The sequence below is a fragment of the Scyliorhinus torazame genome, chromosome 30, assembly GCF_047496885.1.
Source record: "Scyliorhinus torazame isolate Kashiwa2021f chromosome 30, sScyTor2.1, whole genome shotgun sequence".
Lineage (NCBI taxonomy): Eukaryota > Metazoa > Chordata > Chondrichthyes > Carcharhiniformes > Scyliorhinidae > Scyliorhinus > Scyliorhinus torazame.
This window is the reverse complement of record NC_092736.1, coordinates 32,740,507-32,753,236: the sequence shown is the minus strand read 5'-3', so window position 1 is coordinate 32,753,236 and position 12,730 is coordinate 32,740,507. Positions and strand designations below refer to the sequence as shown.

At 50.4% G+C, this 12,730-nt stretch overlaps 1 protein-coding gene across 2 annotated transcripts in view; it reads left to right on the top strand.

The window, feature by feature from the left end:
- LOC140404489 (nuclear receptor ROR-alpha A) overlaps positions 1-12,730 on the top strand; it is a 1,004,264-nt gene that overhangs the window by 976,206 nt on the left and 15,328 nt on the right. For both annotated transcript variants that reach the window (XM_072493100.1, XM_072493101.1), the window contains one exon: positions 829-941. In XM_072493100.1, coding sequence (XP_072349201.1) covers positions 829-941 — 113 coding nt within the window. The remainder of the gene's footprint in view (positions 1-828; positions 942-12,730) is intronic.

The following is a 12,730-nucleotide window of genomic DNA, read 5'->3' as shown; positions in this document are numbered from 1 at the left end:
ATATGGATGATAATGGCATAGTGTAGGTTAGATGGCTTTTGTTTCGGTGCAACATCGTGGGCCGAAGGGCCTGTACTGCGCTGTATTGTTCTATGTTCTATGAAGGCTGCAGCAGTAGAGAGATCCCCGGAGGTCGAGGTTCCCTTGTCACTGGAACTAGACCTACTCTTTATCAAGGTTGCGTGTCTGCTGATGTGCAATGGCAAAGCCACATTAAAAGATGTCCCGCACCCGGCATCTAGCGAGAGGAAACCAGAATTTCTTAGGTGGACAATCCAACTCGTTTGCGAGTGATCACCGAAGAAGACAACTGTGCGTGGCGGAGGGGCAAATTGGCCATGGTGCCCTGGTGCAGCAAGTCATTAAAGTTAATGGAATGAAAGTGAATGTGAGCATAATGGGAGCGAGTATAGTCATGGGACTGAGAGCTCCGAAGGTTGTGTTACAGGTCCAGTGCTAGGATCAATGGCATCCTCTGACGTGTGGAGGTGAATATGAGGGGGAGGATCCAGTCATCAGGGTCCAATCCCGAACCAATGACATCGGTAAAACCTGGAATTATGTTTTGCCGAGAGAGTTTGATTCGGTTCCAAGTGAAAAACCGAAACCCCACAACAATCTCTCAATTTTTACCTGAGCCTCATCCCAATTGGTTTAGGGGGTTGGATGTCATGGGCCTGTATGTTTGGTGCCGGTGCGGAATATTCATGTATTGAGGGAACCCTGGGAAATCTCCGCGAACCGTTCTCCCACGTTTCGCTGGCCACCTGAAGGCGCACTCAGTGCCGTTGACTCCTGTGTTTATTCTTTCTTTGTCTCTCCTCCTAGACCGTCTCTGGCTTCAGGAGAAAATGAAGGTTGAGAAACTGCAACAGCGAATCCAGCTGACACTCCAACATATTTTGCAGAAACATCACAGAGAGGATGGCATTCTGACCAAGGTAACCAAACAGTTTATAGGATCATAGAATTTACAGTGCTGAAGGAGGCCATTCGGCCCTTCGAGTCTGCACCAGCCCTTGGAAAGAGCACTCTACCCAAGCCCACACCTCCAACCTACCCTGTTTTTTACAGAGGGTAGAGGGTGCCTGGAACTCGCTACCGGAGGAGGTGGTGGAAGCAGGGACGATAGTGCCATTTAAGGGGCATCGTGACAAATTCATGAATAGGATGGGAATAGAGGGATACGGACCCAGGATGTGCAGAAAATTTTACTTTAGACGGGCAGCATGGTCGGCATAGGCTTGGAGGGCCGAAGGGCCTGTTCCTGTGCTGTACTTCTCTTTGTTCTTGTTCTACACAGTAACCCCACTTAACCTTTTTGGACACTAAGGGCAATTTATCATGGCCAATCCATCTAACCCGCACATCTATGGACTGTGGGAGGAAACCGGAGCACCCGGAGGAAACCCACGCAGACACGGGGAGGATGTGCAGACTCCACACAGACAGTGATCCAAGCCGGAATCGAACCTGGGACCCTGGAGCTGTGAAGCAACTGTGCTAACCACTATGCTGTGCTGAAAAACTAGATTGCTGTTCCGAAGTTGGTCAAGGTCCAGTAGGCTGAACGGCCCCTGCACTGTTCAAGAATTCAACGTCTCGGTTGGCACAGTGGTTAGCACTGCTGCCTCACAGCGCCAGCGACTCGGGTTCAACTCCGACCTTGGGTCACTGTCTGTGTGGAATTTGCACGCTCTCCCCGTGTCTGCGTGGGTTTCCTCCAGGTGCTCCGGTTTCCTCCCACAGCCCAAAGATGTGCAGGTTCGGTGGATTGACCATGCTAAATTGTCCCTTAGTGTCCAAAGGTTAGGTGCGGTTACGGGGATAGGACGGGTCATTGGCCGGGGTATGGTTCTCTTTCAGACTCCCATGGGCTGAATGGCCTCCTTATGTACTGTAGGAATTCTATGGAATCTATGGGATTCAGGGCTCTGTTTACTCAAGTGACTGGGTCAACAATCATACCAGTTAGCTGCAAAAATTAAAATGCAATAAAACGTTAAAAGCCAAAATCTCTGAAACAGTCTATTTTTTACAATTGCATACACATGTCCAGATAACTATGCAAGTATAGGTATTTGAATCAGCAGAGCCTCACAAATTGATCTCAACTTATACAGATTAGGTGCAGGAGTAGGCCACTTGGCCCCTCAAGCCTGCTATCCCATTCAATAAGATCGTGGCTGATCTAATTGTGACCTCAACCCCCATTCCTGCCGACCCCTGATAACCTTTCACCCCCCTCTTGTTAATCAAGAATCTATCTATCTCAGCATTAAAGGTACTCAAAGATTCTGCTTCCCCTGCCTCTCGAAGAGAGTTCCGGAGACTCACGGCCCTCTGAGAGAAAATAATCCTCCCCATTTCTGTCTTAAATTGGCGACCCCTTATTTTTAAACAGTGCCCCCGAGTTTGAGATTCTCGCAAAAGAGGAACCATCCTCTCCGCATCCACCCTGTCCATACCCCTCAGGATTTTAAAGGTTTCAAAGAACAAAGAAAAGAAATGTACAGCACAGGAACAGGCCCTTCGGCCCTCCAAGCCTGTGACGACCATACTGCCCGACTAAACTAAAACCTTCTACACTTCCTGGGTCCGTATCCCTCTATTCCCATCCTATTCATATATTTGTCAAGATGCCCCTTAAATGTCACTATCGTCCCTGCCTCCACTACCTCCTCCGGTAGCGAGTTCCAGGCACCCACTACCCTCTGTGTTTTAAAAAAAAAAAACCTTGCCTCGCACATCTCCTCTAAACCTTGCCCCTCGCACTTTAAACCTATGCCCCCTAGTAATTGATCCCTCTACCCCGAGTAAAAGCCTCTGACTATCCACTCTGTCTATGCCCCTCATAACTTTGTAGACTTCTATCAGGTCGCCCCTCAACCTCCGTCGTTCCAGTGAGAACAAACCGAGTTTATTCAATCGCTCCTCATAGCTAATGCCCTCCACACCAGGCAACATCCTGGTAAATCTCTTCTGCACCCTCTCTAAAGCCTCCACATCCTTCTGGTAGTGTGGCAACCAGAATTGAACACTATACGCCAAGTGTGGTTCTATAAAGCTGCAACATGACTTGCCAATTCTTATACCCAATGCCCCGGCCAATGAAGGCAAGCATGCCGTATGCTTTCTTGACTACCTTCTCCACCTGTGTTGCCCCTTTCAGTGACCTGTGGACCTGTACTCCTAGATCTCTCTGACTGTCAATACTCTTGAGGGTTCTACCATTCACTGTATATTCCCTACCTGTATTAGACCTTCCAAAATGCATTACCTCACATTTGTCCGGATTAAACTCCATCTGCCATCTCTCCGCCCAAATATCCAAACGATCTAAATCCTGCTGATTCGAGCAAGTCGTCTCGTACTCTTCTAAAGTCCAGCGGATACAGACCCAACCTATCCAACCTTTGCTCAGAAGACAACCTGTCCATTCCAGGTATTAGTCTGGTAACACCTCCTCTGAACTGCCTCCAACACATTTACATTTTTCCGAGGGCGGCACAGGTTTTAGCACTGCTGCCTCATGGCACCGAGGACCCGGGTTCGATCCGGGCCCTGGGTCACTGTCCGTGTGTAGTTTGCGTGGGTCTCGCTCCCACAACTCAAAGATGTATAGGGTCGGTTGATTGGCCACGCTAAATTGCCCTTAATTAAAAATAAGAATTGGGTACTCTAAATTTTAAATAAGCAGATCAAATACTGTGCACAATACTCCAGATGTGGTCTCACCTATGCCCTGTAATACTCCAGATGTGGTCTCACCTATGCCCTGTACAACTGAAGCAAAACCTCCCTACTTTTGTGTTCAATTCCCCTCACAATTCATGCTAACATTCTATTAGCTCTCCTAATTACTCGCTGAACCCGTAAACTAGCCAATTGTGATTCATGCACTGCGACGCCCAGGTCCCTCTGCACCTCCAATTGACCTAAATGATAAATTGAAATGCCAGGTTTGAGGCTCCTTCATGGGGTGACTTGGTGACCACAGCTTCTGCATTGCTGGGATATTTATATATTAAACTGTATCATTCCTGCCGTGCGTTAACGCTGTGACGAGGATAACCCAGCTCGACATAATGACAACTATGGGGATCTGATGGTTATTCACAGAAATATCCAGTAAACAGTTCACTGCAGGCACAGTCGACAGGAAGCACTTAACTAGTGGGAATTGAGAGTTGAAGAAAAAAAGATAATGCCAGTAGGGTTTTGTTCGCCAGCTGGAAGTCTAACAGACACTCATCAGCATGTGCTGGAGCCTTCAAAACTAACTACACAGAAAACTGTACCACGGGAATCCGCAGGGTGATGGGTGTTAGTGTCACTGACTGTTACTCACACACAGCGTCACTGACTGTCACTCACACAGTGTCACTGACTATCACTCACACACAGTGTCACTGACTATCACTCACACACAGTGTCACTGACTGTCACTCACACACAGCGTCACTGACTGTCACTCACACAGCGTCACTGACTGTCACTCACACAGTGTCACTATCACTCACACACAGTGTCACTGACTGTCACTCTCACACAGTGTCACTGACTGTCACTCTCACACAGTGTCACTGACTGTCACTCACACACAGTGTCACTGACTGTCACTCACACAGTGTCACTCAATGTCACTCACACACAGCGTCACTGACTGTCAGTCACACACACTGTCATTGACTGTCACTCACACAGTGTCACTGACTATCACTCACACACAGTGTCACTGACTGTCACTCACACACAGTGTCACTGACTGTCACTCACACACAGTGTCACTGACTGTCACTCACACACAGTGTCACTGACTGTCACTCACACACAGTGTCACTCAATGTCACTCACACACAGCGTCACTGACTGTCAGTCACACACACTGTCATTGACTGTCACTCACACAGTGTCACTGACTATCACTCACACACAGTGTCACTGACTGTCACTCACACACAGTGTCACTGACTGTCACTCACACACAGTGTCACTGACTGTCACTCACACACAGTGTCACTCAATGTCACTCACACACAGCGTCACTGACTGTCAGTCACACACACTGTCATTGACTGTCACTCACACAGTGTCACTGACTGTCACTCACACACAGTGTCACTGACTGTCACTCACACACAGTGTCACTGACTATCACTCACACACAGTGTCACTGACTGTCACTCACACACAGTGTCACTGACTGTCACTCACACACACTGTCACTGACTGTCACTCACACACAGCGACACTGAATGTCACTCACACACAGCGTCACTGACTGTCACTCACACACACTGTCATTGACTGTCACACACAGCATCACTGACTGTCACTCACACACAGCGTCACTGACTGTCGCTCACACATCGTCACTGACTGCCTCTCACACACAGTGTCACTGACTATCGCTCACACACAGCGTCACTGACTGTCGCTCACACACAGCGTCACTGACTGTCGCTCACACACATCGTCACTGACTGCCTCTCACACACAGCATCACTGACTGTCACTCACACACAGCGTCACTGACTGTCGCTCACACACATCGTCACTGACTGCCTCTCACACACAGTGTCACTGACTATCGCTCACACACAGCGTCACTGACTATCGCTCACACACAGCATCACTGACTGCCTCTCACACACAGCGTCACTGACTGTCACTCACACAAAGCGTCACTGACTGCCTCTCACACACAGCGTCACTGACTATCACTCACACACAGTGTCACTGACTGCCTCTCACACACAGCGTCACTGACTGTCGCTCACACACAGCGTCACTGACTGCCTCTCACACAGTGTCACTGACTGTCACAGTGTCACTGACTATCGCTCACACACAGCGTCACTGACTGTCACTCACACACAGCATCACTGACTATCACAGCGTCACTGACTGCCTCTCACGCAGTGTCACTGACTGTCACAGTGTCACTGACTATCGCTCACACACAGCATCACTGACTGTCACTCACACACAGTGTCACTGACTGTCACTCACACACAGTGTCACTGACTGTCACTCACACACAGCGTCACTGACTGTCACTCACACACACTGTCACTGACTGTCACTCACACACACTGTCACTGACTGTCACTCACACACAGCGACACTGAATGTCACTCACACACAGCGTCACTGACTGTCACTCACACACACTGTCATTGACTGTCACACACAGCATCACTGACTGCCTCTCACACACAGCGTCACTGACTATCGTTCACACACAGTGTCACTGACTGCCTCTCACACACAGCGTCACTGACTATCACTCACACACAGCGTCACTGACTGTCGCTCACTCACATCGTCACTGACTGTCACTCACACACAGCATCACTGACTGCCTCTCACACAGCGTCACTGACTGCCTCTCACACACAGCGTCACTGACTATCGTTCACACACAGCGTCACTGACTGCCTCTCACACACAGCGTCACTGACTATCGCTCACACGCAGCGTCACTGACTGTCGCTCACACACAGCGTCACTGACTGCCTCTCACACACAGCGTCACTGACTATCGCTCACACGCAGCGTCACTGACTGTCGCTCACACACAGTGTCACTGACTATCGCTCACACACAGCGTCACTGACTGTCGCTCACACACAGTGTCACTGACTATCGCTCACACACAGCGTCACTGACTGTCGCTCACACACAGCATCACTGACTGTCACTCACACAAAGTGTCACTGACTGTCACTCACACAGAGCATCACTGACTGCCTCTCACACACAGCGTCACTGACTGCCTCTCACACAGTGTCACTGACTGTCACAGTGTCACTGACTATCGCTCACACACAGCGTCACTGACTGTCACTCACACACAGCATCACTGACTATCACAGCGTCACTGACTGTCGCTCACACACAGCGTCACTGACTGCCTTTCACACAGTGTCACTGACTGTCACAGTGTCACTGACTATCGCTCACACACAGCATCACTGACTGTCGCTCACACACAGCGTCACTGACTGCCTCTCACACAGTGTCACTGACTGTCACAGTGTCACTGACTGTCACTCACACACAGCGTCACTGACTATCGCTCACACACAGCATCACTGACTGTCACTCACACACAGCATCACTGACTGTCACTCACACACAGCATCACTGACTGTCACTCACACACAGCATCACCGATTGTCACTCACACACAGCATCACTGACTGTCACTCACACACAGCATCACCGACTGTCACTCACACAGCAGCGTCACTGACTGTCACTCACACAAAGCGTCACTGACTGTCGCTCACACACAGCGTGACTGACTGCCTCTCACACACAGCGTCACTGACTATCGCTCACACACAGCATCACTGACTGTCACTCACACAAAGCGTCACTGACTGCCTCTCACACAAAGCGTCACTGACTGTCGCTCACACACAGCGTCACTGACTGTCGCTCACACACAGCATCACTGACTGTCACTCACACACAGCGTCACTGACTGCCTCTCACACAAAGCGTCACTGACTGTCGCTCACACACAGCGTCACTGACTGTCGCTCACACACAGCATCACTGACTATCGCTCACACACAGCGTCACTGACTATCGCTCACACACAGCATCACTGACTGTCACTCACACACAGCATCACTGACTGTCACTCACACAAAGCGTCACTGACTGCCTCTCACACAAAGCGTCACTGACTGTCGCTCACACACAGCGTCACTGACTGTCGCTCACACACAGCATCACTGACTGTCACTCACACACAGCGTCACTGACTGCCTCTCACACAAAGCGTCACTGACTGTCGCTCACACACAGCGTCACTGACTGTCGCTCACACACAGCATCACTGACTATCGCTCACACACAGCGTCACTGACTATCGCTCACACACAGCATCACTGACTGTCACTCACACACAGCATCACTGACTGTCACACAAAGCGTCACTGACTGCCTCTCACACAAAGCGTCACTGACTGTCGCTCACACACAGCGTCACTGACTGTCGCTCACACAAAGCGTCACTGACTGTCGCTCACACACAGCATCACTGACTATCGCTCACACACAGCATCACTGACTGTCACTCACACACAGCGTCACTGACTGTCACTCACACACAGCATCACTGACTATCGCTCACACACAGCGTCACTGACTGTCGTTCACACGCAGCGTCACTGACTGTCGCTCACACACAGCATCACTGACTGTCACAGTGTCACTGACTGTCGCTCACACGCAGCGTCACTGACTGTCGCTCACACACAGCATCACTGACTGTCACTCACACACAGCGTCACTGACTGTCACTCACACACAGCATCACTGACTGTCACAGTGTCACTGACTATCGCTCACACACAGCATCACTGACTATCACAGCGTCACTGACTATCGCTCACACACAGCATCACTGACTGTCACTCACACACAGCGTCACTGACTGTCACTCACACACAGCATCACTGACTGTCACAGTGTCACTGACTATCGCTCACACACAGCATCACTGACTATCACAGTGTCACTGACTGCCTCTCACGCAGTGTCACTGACTATCACAGTGTCACTGACTATCACAGTGTCACTGACTGCCTCTCACGCAGTGTCACTGACTATCACAGTGTCACTGACTGCCTCTCACGCAGTGTCACTGACTATCACAGTGTCACTGACTATCACAGTGTCACTGACTATCACAGTGTCACTGACTGCCTCTCACGCAGTGTCACTGACTATCACAGTGTCACTGACTGCCTCTCACGCAGTGTCACTGACTATCGCTCACACACAGCATCACTGACTGTCACTCACACACAGCATCACTGACTGTCACTCACACACAGCATCACCGACTGTCACTCACACAGCAGCGTCACTGACTGTCACTCACACAGCAGCGTCACTGACTGCCTCTCACACAAAGCGTCACTGACTATCGCTCACACACAGCATCACTGACTGTCACTCACACACAGCATCACTGACTGTCACTCACACACAGCATCACTGACTGTCACTCACACACAGCGTTACCGATTGTCACTCACACAAAGCGTCACTGACTGTCACTCACACACAGCATCACTGACTGCCTCTCACACACAGCATCACCGATTGTCACTCACACAAAGCGTCACCGACTGTCACTCACACACAGCATCACTGACTGTCACTCACACACAGCGTCACTGACTGCCTCTCACACACAGCATCACTGACTGTCACTCACACAAAGCGTCACTGACTATCGCTCACACACAGCATCACTGACTGTCACTCACACACAGCGTCACTGACTGCCTCTCACACAAAGCGTCACTGACTGTCACTCACACACAGCGTCACTGACTGTCGCTCACACACAGCGTCACCGACTGCCTCTCTCACACAGCGTCACTGACTGTCGCTCACACACAGCGTCACTGACTATCGTTCACACGCAGCGTCACTGACTGTCACTCACACACAGCGTCACTGACTGTCACAGTGTCACTGACTATCGCTCACACACAGCGTCACTGTCACACAACGTCACTGACTATCACTCACACAGCGTCACTGACTGTCACACAGCATCATTGACTGTCACTCACACACGGCGTCACTGACTGTCACTCACACATAGTGTCACTGACTGTCACTCACACACAGCGTCACTGATTGTCACTCACACACGGCATCACTGACTGTCACTCACACATAGTGTCACTGACTGTCACTCACACACAGCGTCACTGACTCACTCACACACAGCATCACTGACTGTCACTCACACATAGTGTCAGTGACTATCGCTCACACACAGCGTCACTGACTCACTCACACACAGCATCACTGACTGTCACTCACACATAGTGTCACTGACTGTCACTCACACACAGCGTCACTGACTCACTCACACACAGCATCACTGACTGTCGCTCACACACAGCATCACTGACTGTCACTCACACATAGTGTCACTGACTGTCACTCACACACGGCGTCACTGACTGTCACTCACACACAGCATCACTGACTGTCGCTCACACACAGCATCACTGACTCACTCACACACAGCATCACTGACTGTCACTCACACACGGCGTCACTGACTGTCACTCACACATAGTGTCACTGACTGTCGCTCACACGCAGCGTCACTGACTGCCTCGCACACAGCGTCACTGACTGTGAGATGTGGCAGGTCCGGGAGGCTTCCAGCGTCCTGGATGGCTTCATCTGCAGAAAGTGCACCCAACTGCAGCTCCTCACAGACCGCATGGTTCGGTTGGAGCAGCAATTGGATGCACTTAGGAGCATGCAGGTGGCGGAAAGCGTCATAGATCGCAGTTATGTAAGTGTGGTCACACCCAAGGTGCAGGCAGAGAAATGGGTGACCACCAGAAAGGGCAGGCAGTCAGTGCAGGAATCCCCTGTGGTTGTCCCCCTCTCGAACAGATATACCCCTTTGGATACTGTCGGGGGGGATAGCCTATCAGGGGAAAACAGCAGCAGCCAGAGCAGTGGCACCACGGCTGGCTCTGATGTTCAGAAGGGAGGGTCAAAGCGCAGAAGAGTAATAGTTATAGGGGACTCTATAGTCAGGGGAACAGATAGGCGCTTCTGTGGACGTGAAAGAGACTCCAGGATGGTATGTTGCCTCCCTGGTGCCAGGGTCCAGGATGTCTCCGAACGGGTAGAGGGAATCCTGAAGGGGGAGGGCAAACAGGTAGAGGTCGTTGTACATATTGGTACTAACGACATAGGCAGGAAGAGGCATGAGGTCCTGCAGCAGGAGTTCAGGGAGCTAGGCAGAAAGTTAAAAGACAGGACCTCGAGGGTTGTAATCTCGGGATTACTCCCTGTGCCACGTGCCAGTGAGGCTAGAAATAGGAAGATAGAGCAGACAAACACGTGGCTAAACAGCTGGTGTAGGAGGGAGGGTTTCGGTTATCTGGACCACTGGGAGCTCTTCCGGGGCAGGTGTGACCTGTATAAGATGGACGGGTTGCATCTAAACCGGAGAGGCATAAATATCCTGGCCGCGAGATTTGCTAGTGTCACACGGGAGGGTTTAAACTAGTATGGCAGGGGGGTGGGCACGGGAGCAATAGGTCAGAAGGTGAGAGCGTTGAGGGAGAACTAGGGAATATGGACAGTGTGGCTCTGAGGCAGAGCAGACGGGGAGAAGTTGCTGAACACAGCGGGTCTGGTGGCCTGAAGTGCATATGTTTTAATGCAAGGAGCATTACGGGTAAGGCAGATGAACTTAGAGCTTGGATTACTACTTGGAACTATGATGTTGTTGCCATTACAGAGACCTGGTTGAGGGAAGGGCAGGATTGGCAGCTAAACGTTCCAGGTTTTAGATGTTTCAGGCGGGATAGAGGGGGATGTAAAAGGGGAGGCGGAGTTGCGCTACTTGTTCAGGAGAGTATCACAGCTATACAGCGAGAGGACACCTCAGAGGGCAGTGAGGCTATATGGGTAGAGATCAGGAATAAGAAGGGTGCAGTCACAATGTTGGGGGTATACTACAGGCCTCCCAACAGCCAGCGGGAGATAGAGGAGCAGATAGGTAGACAGATTTTGGAAAAGAGTAAAAACAACAGGGTTGTGGTGATGGGAGACTTCAACTTCCCCAATATTGACTGGGACTCACTTAGTGCCAGGGGCTTAGACGGGGCAGAGTTTGTAAGGAGCATCCAGGAGGGCTTCTTAAAACAATATGTAAACAGTCCAACTAGGGAAGAGGCGGTACTGGACCTGGTATTGGGGAATGAGCCCGGCCAGGTGGTAGATGTTTCAGTAGGGGAGCATTTCGGTAACAGTGACCACAATTCAGTAAGTTTTAAAGTACTGGTGGACAAGGATAAGAGTGGTCCGAGGATGAATGTGCTAAATTGGGGGAAGGCTAATTATAACAATATTAGGCGGGAACTGAAGAGCATAGATTGGGGGCGGATGTTTGAGGGCAAATCAACATCTGACATGTGGGAGGCTTTCAAGTGTCAGTTGATAGGAATACAGGACAGGCATGTTCCTGTGAGGAAGAAAGACAAATACGGCAATTTTCGGGAACCTTGGATGACGAATGATATTGTAGGCCTCGTCAAAAAGAAAAAGGAGGCATTTGTCAGGGCTAAAAGGCTGGGAACAGACGAAGCCTGTGTGGCATATAAGGAAAGTAGGAAGGAACTTAAGCAGGGAGTCAGGAGGGCTAGAAGGGGTCATGAAAAGTCATTGGCAAATAGGGTTAAGGAAAATCCCAAGGCTTTTTACACTTACATAAAAAGCAAGAGGGTAGCCAGGGAAAGGGTTGGCCCACTGAAGGATAGGCAAGGGAATCTATGTGTGGAGCCAGAGGAAATGGGCGAGGTACTAAATGAATACTTTGCATCAGTATTCACCAAAGAGAAGGAATTGGTAGATGTTGAGTCTGGAGAAGGGGGTGTAGATAGCCTGGGTCACATTGTGATCCAAAAAGACGAGGTGTTGGGTGTCTTAAAAAATATTAAGGTAGATAAGTCCCCAGGGCCGGATGGGATCTACCCCAGAATACTGAAGGAGGCTGGAGAGGAAATTGCTGAGGCCTTGACAGAAATCTTTGGATCCTCGCTGTCTTCAGGGGATGTCCCGGAGGACTGGAGAATAGCCAATGTTGTTCCTCTGTTTAAGAAGGGTGGCAGGGATAATCCCGGGAACTACAGGCCGGTGAGCCTTACTTCAGTGG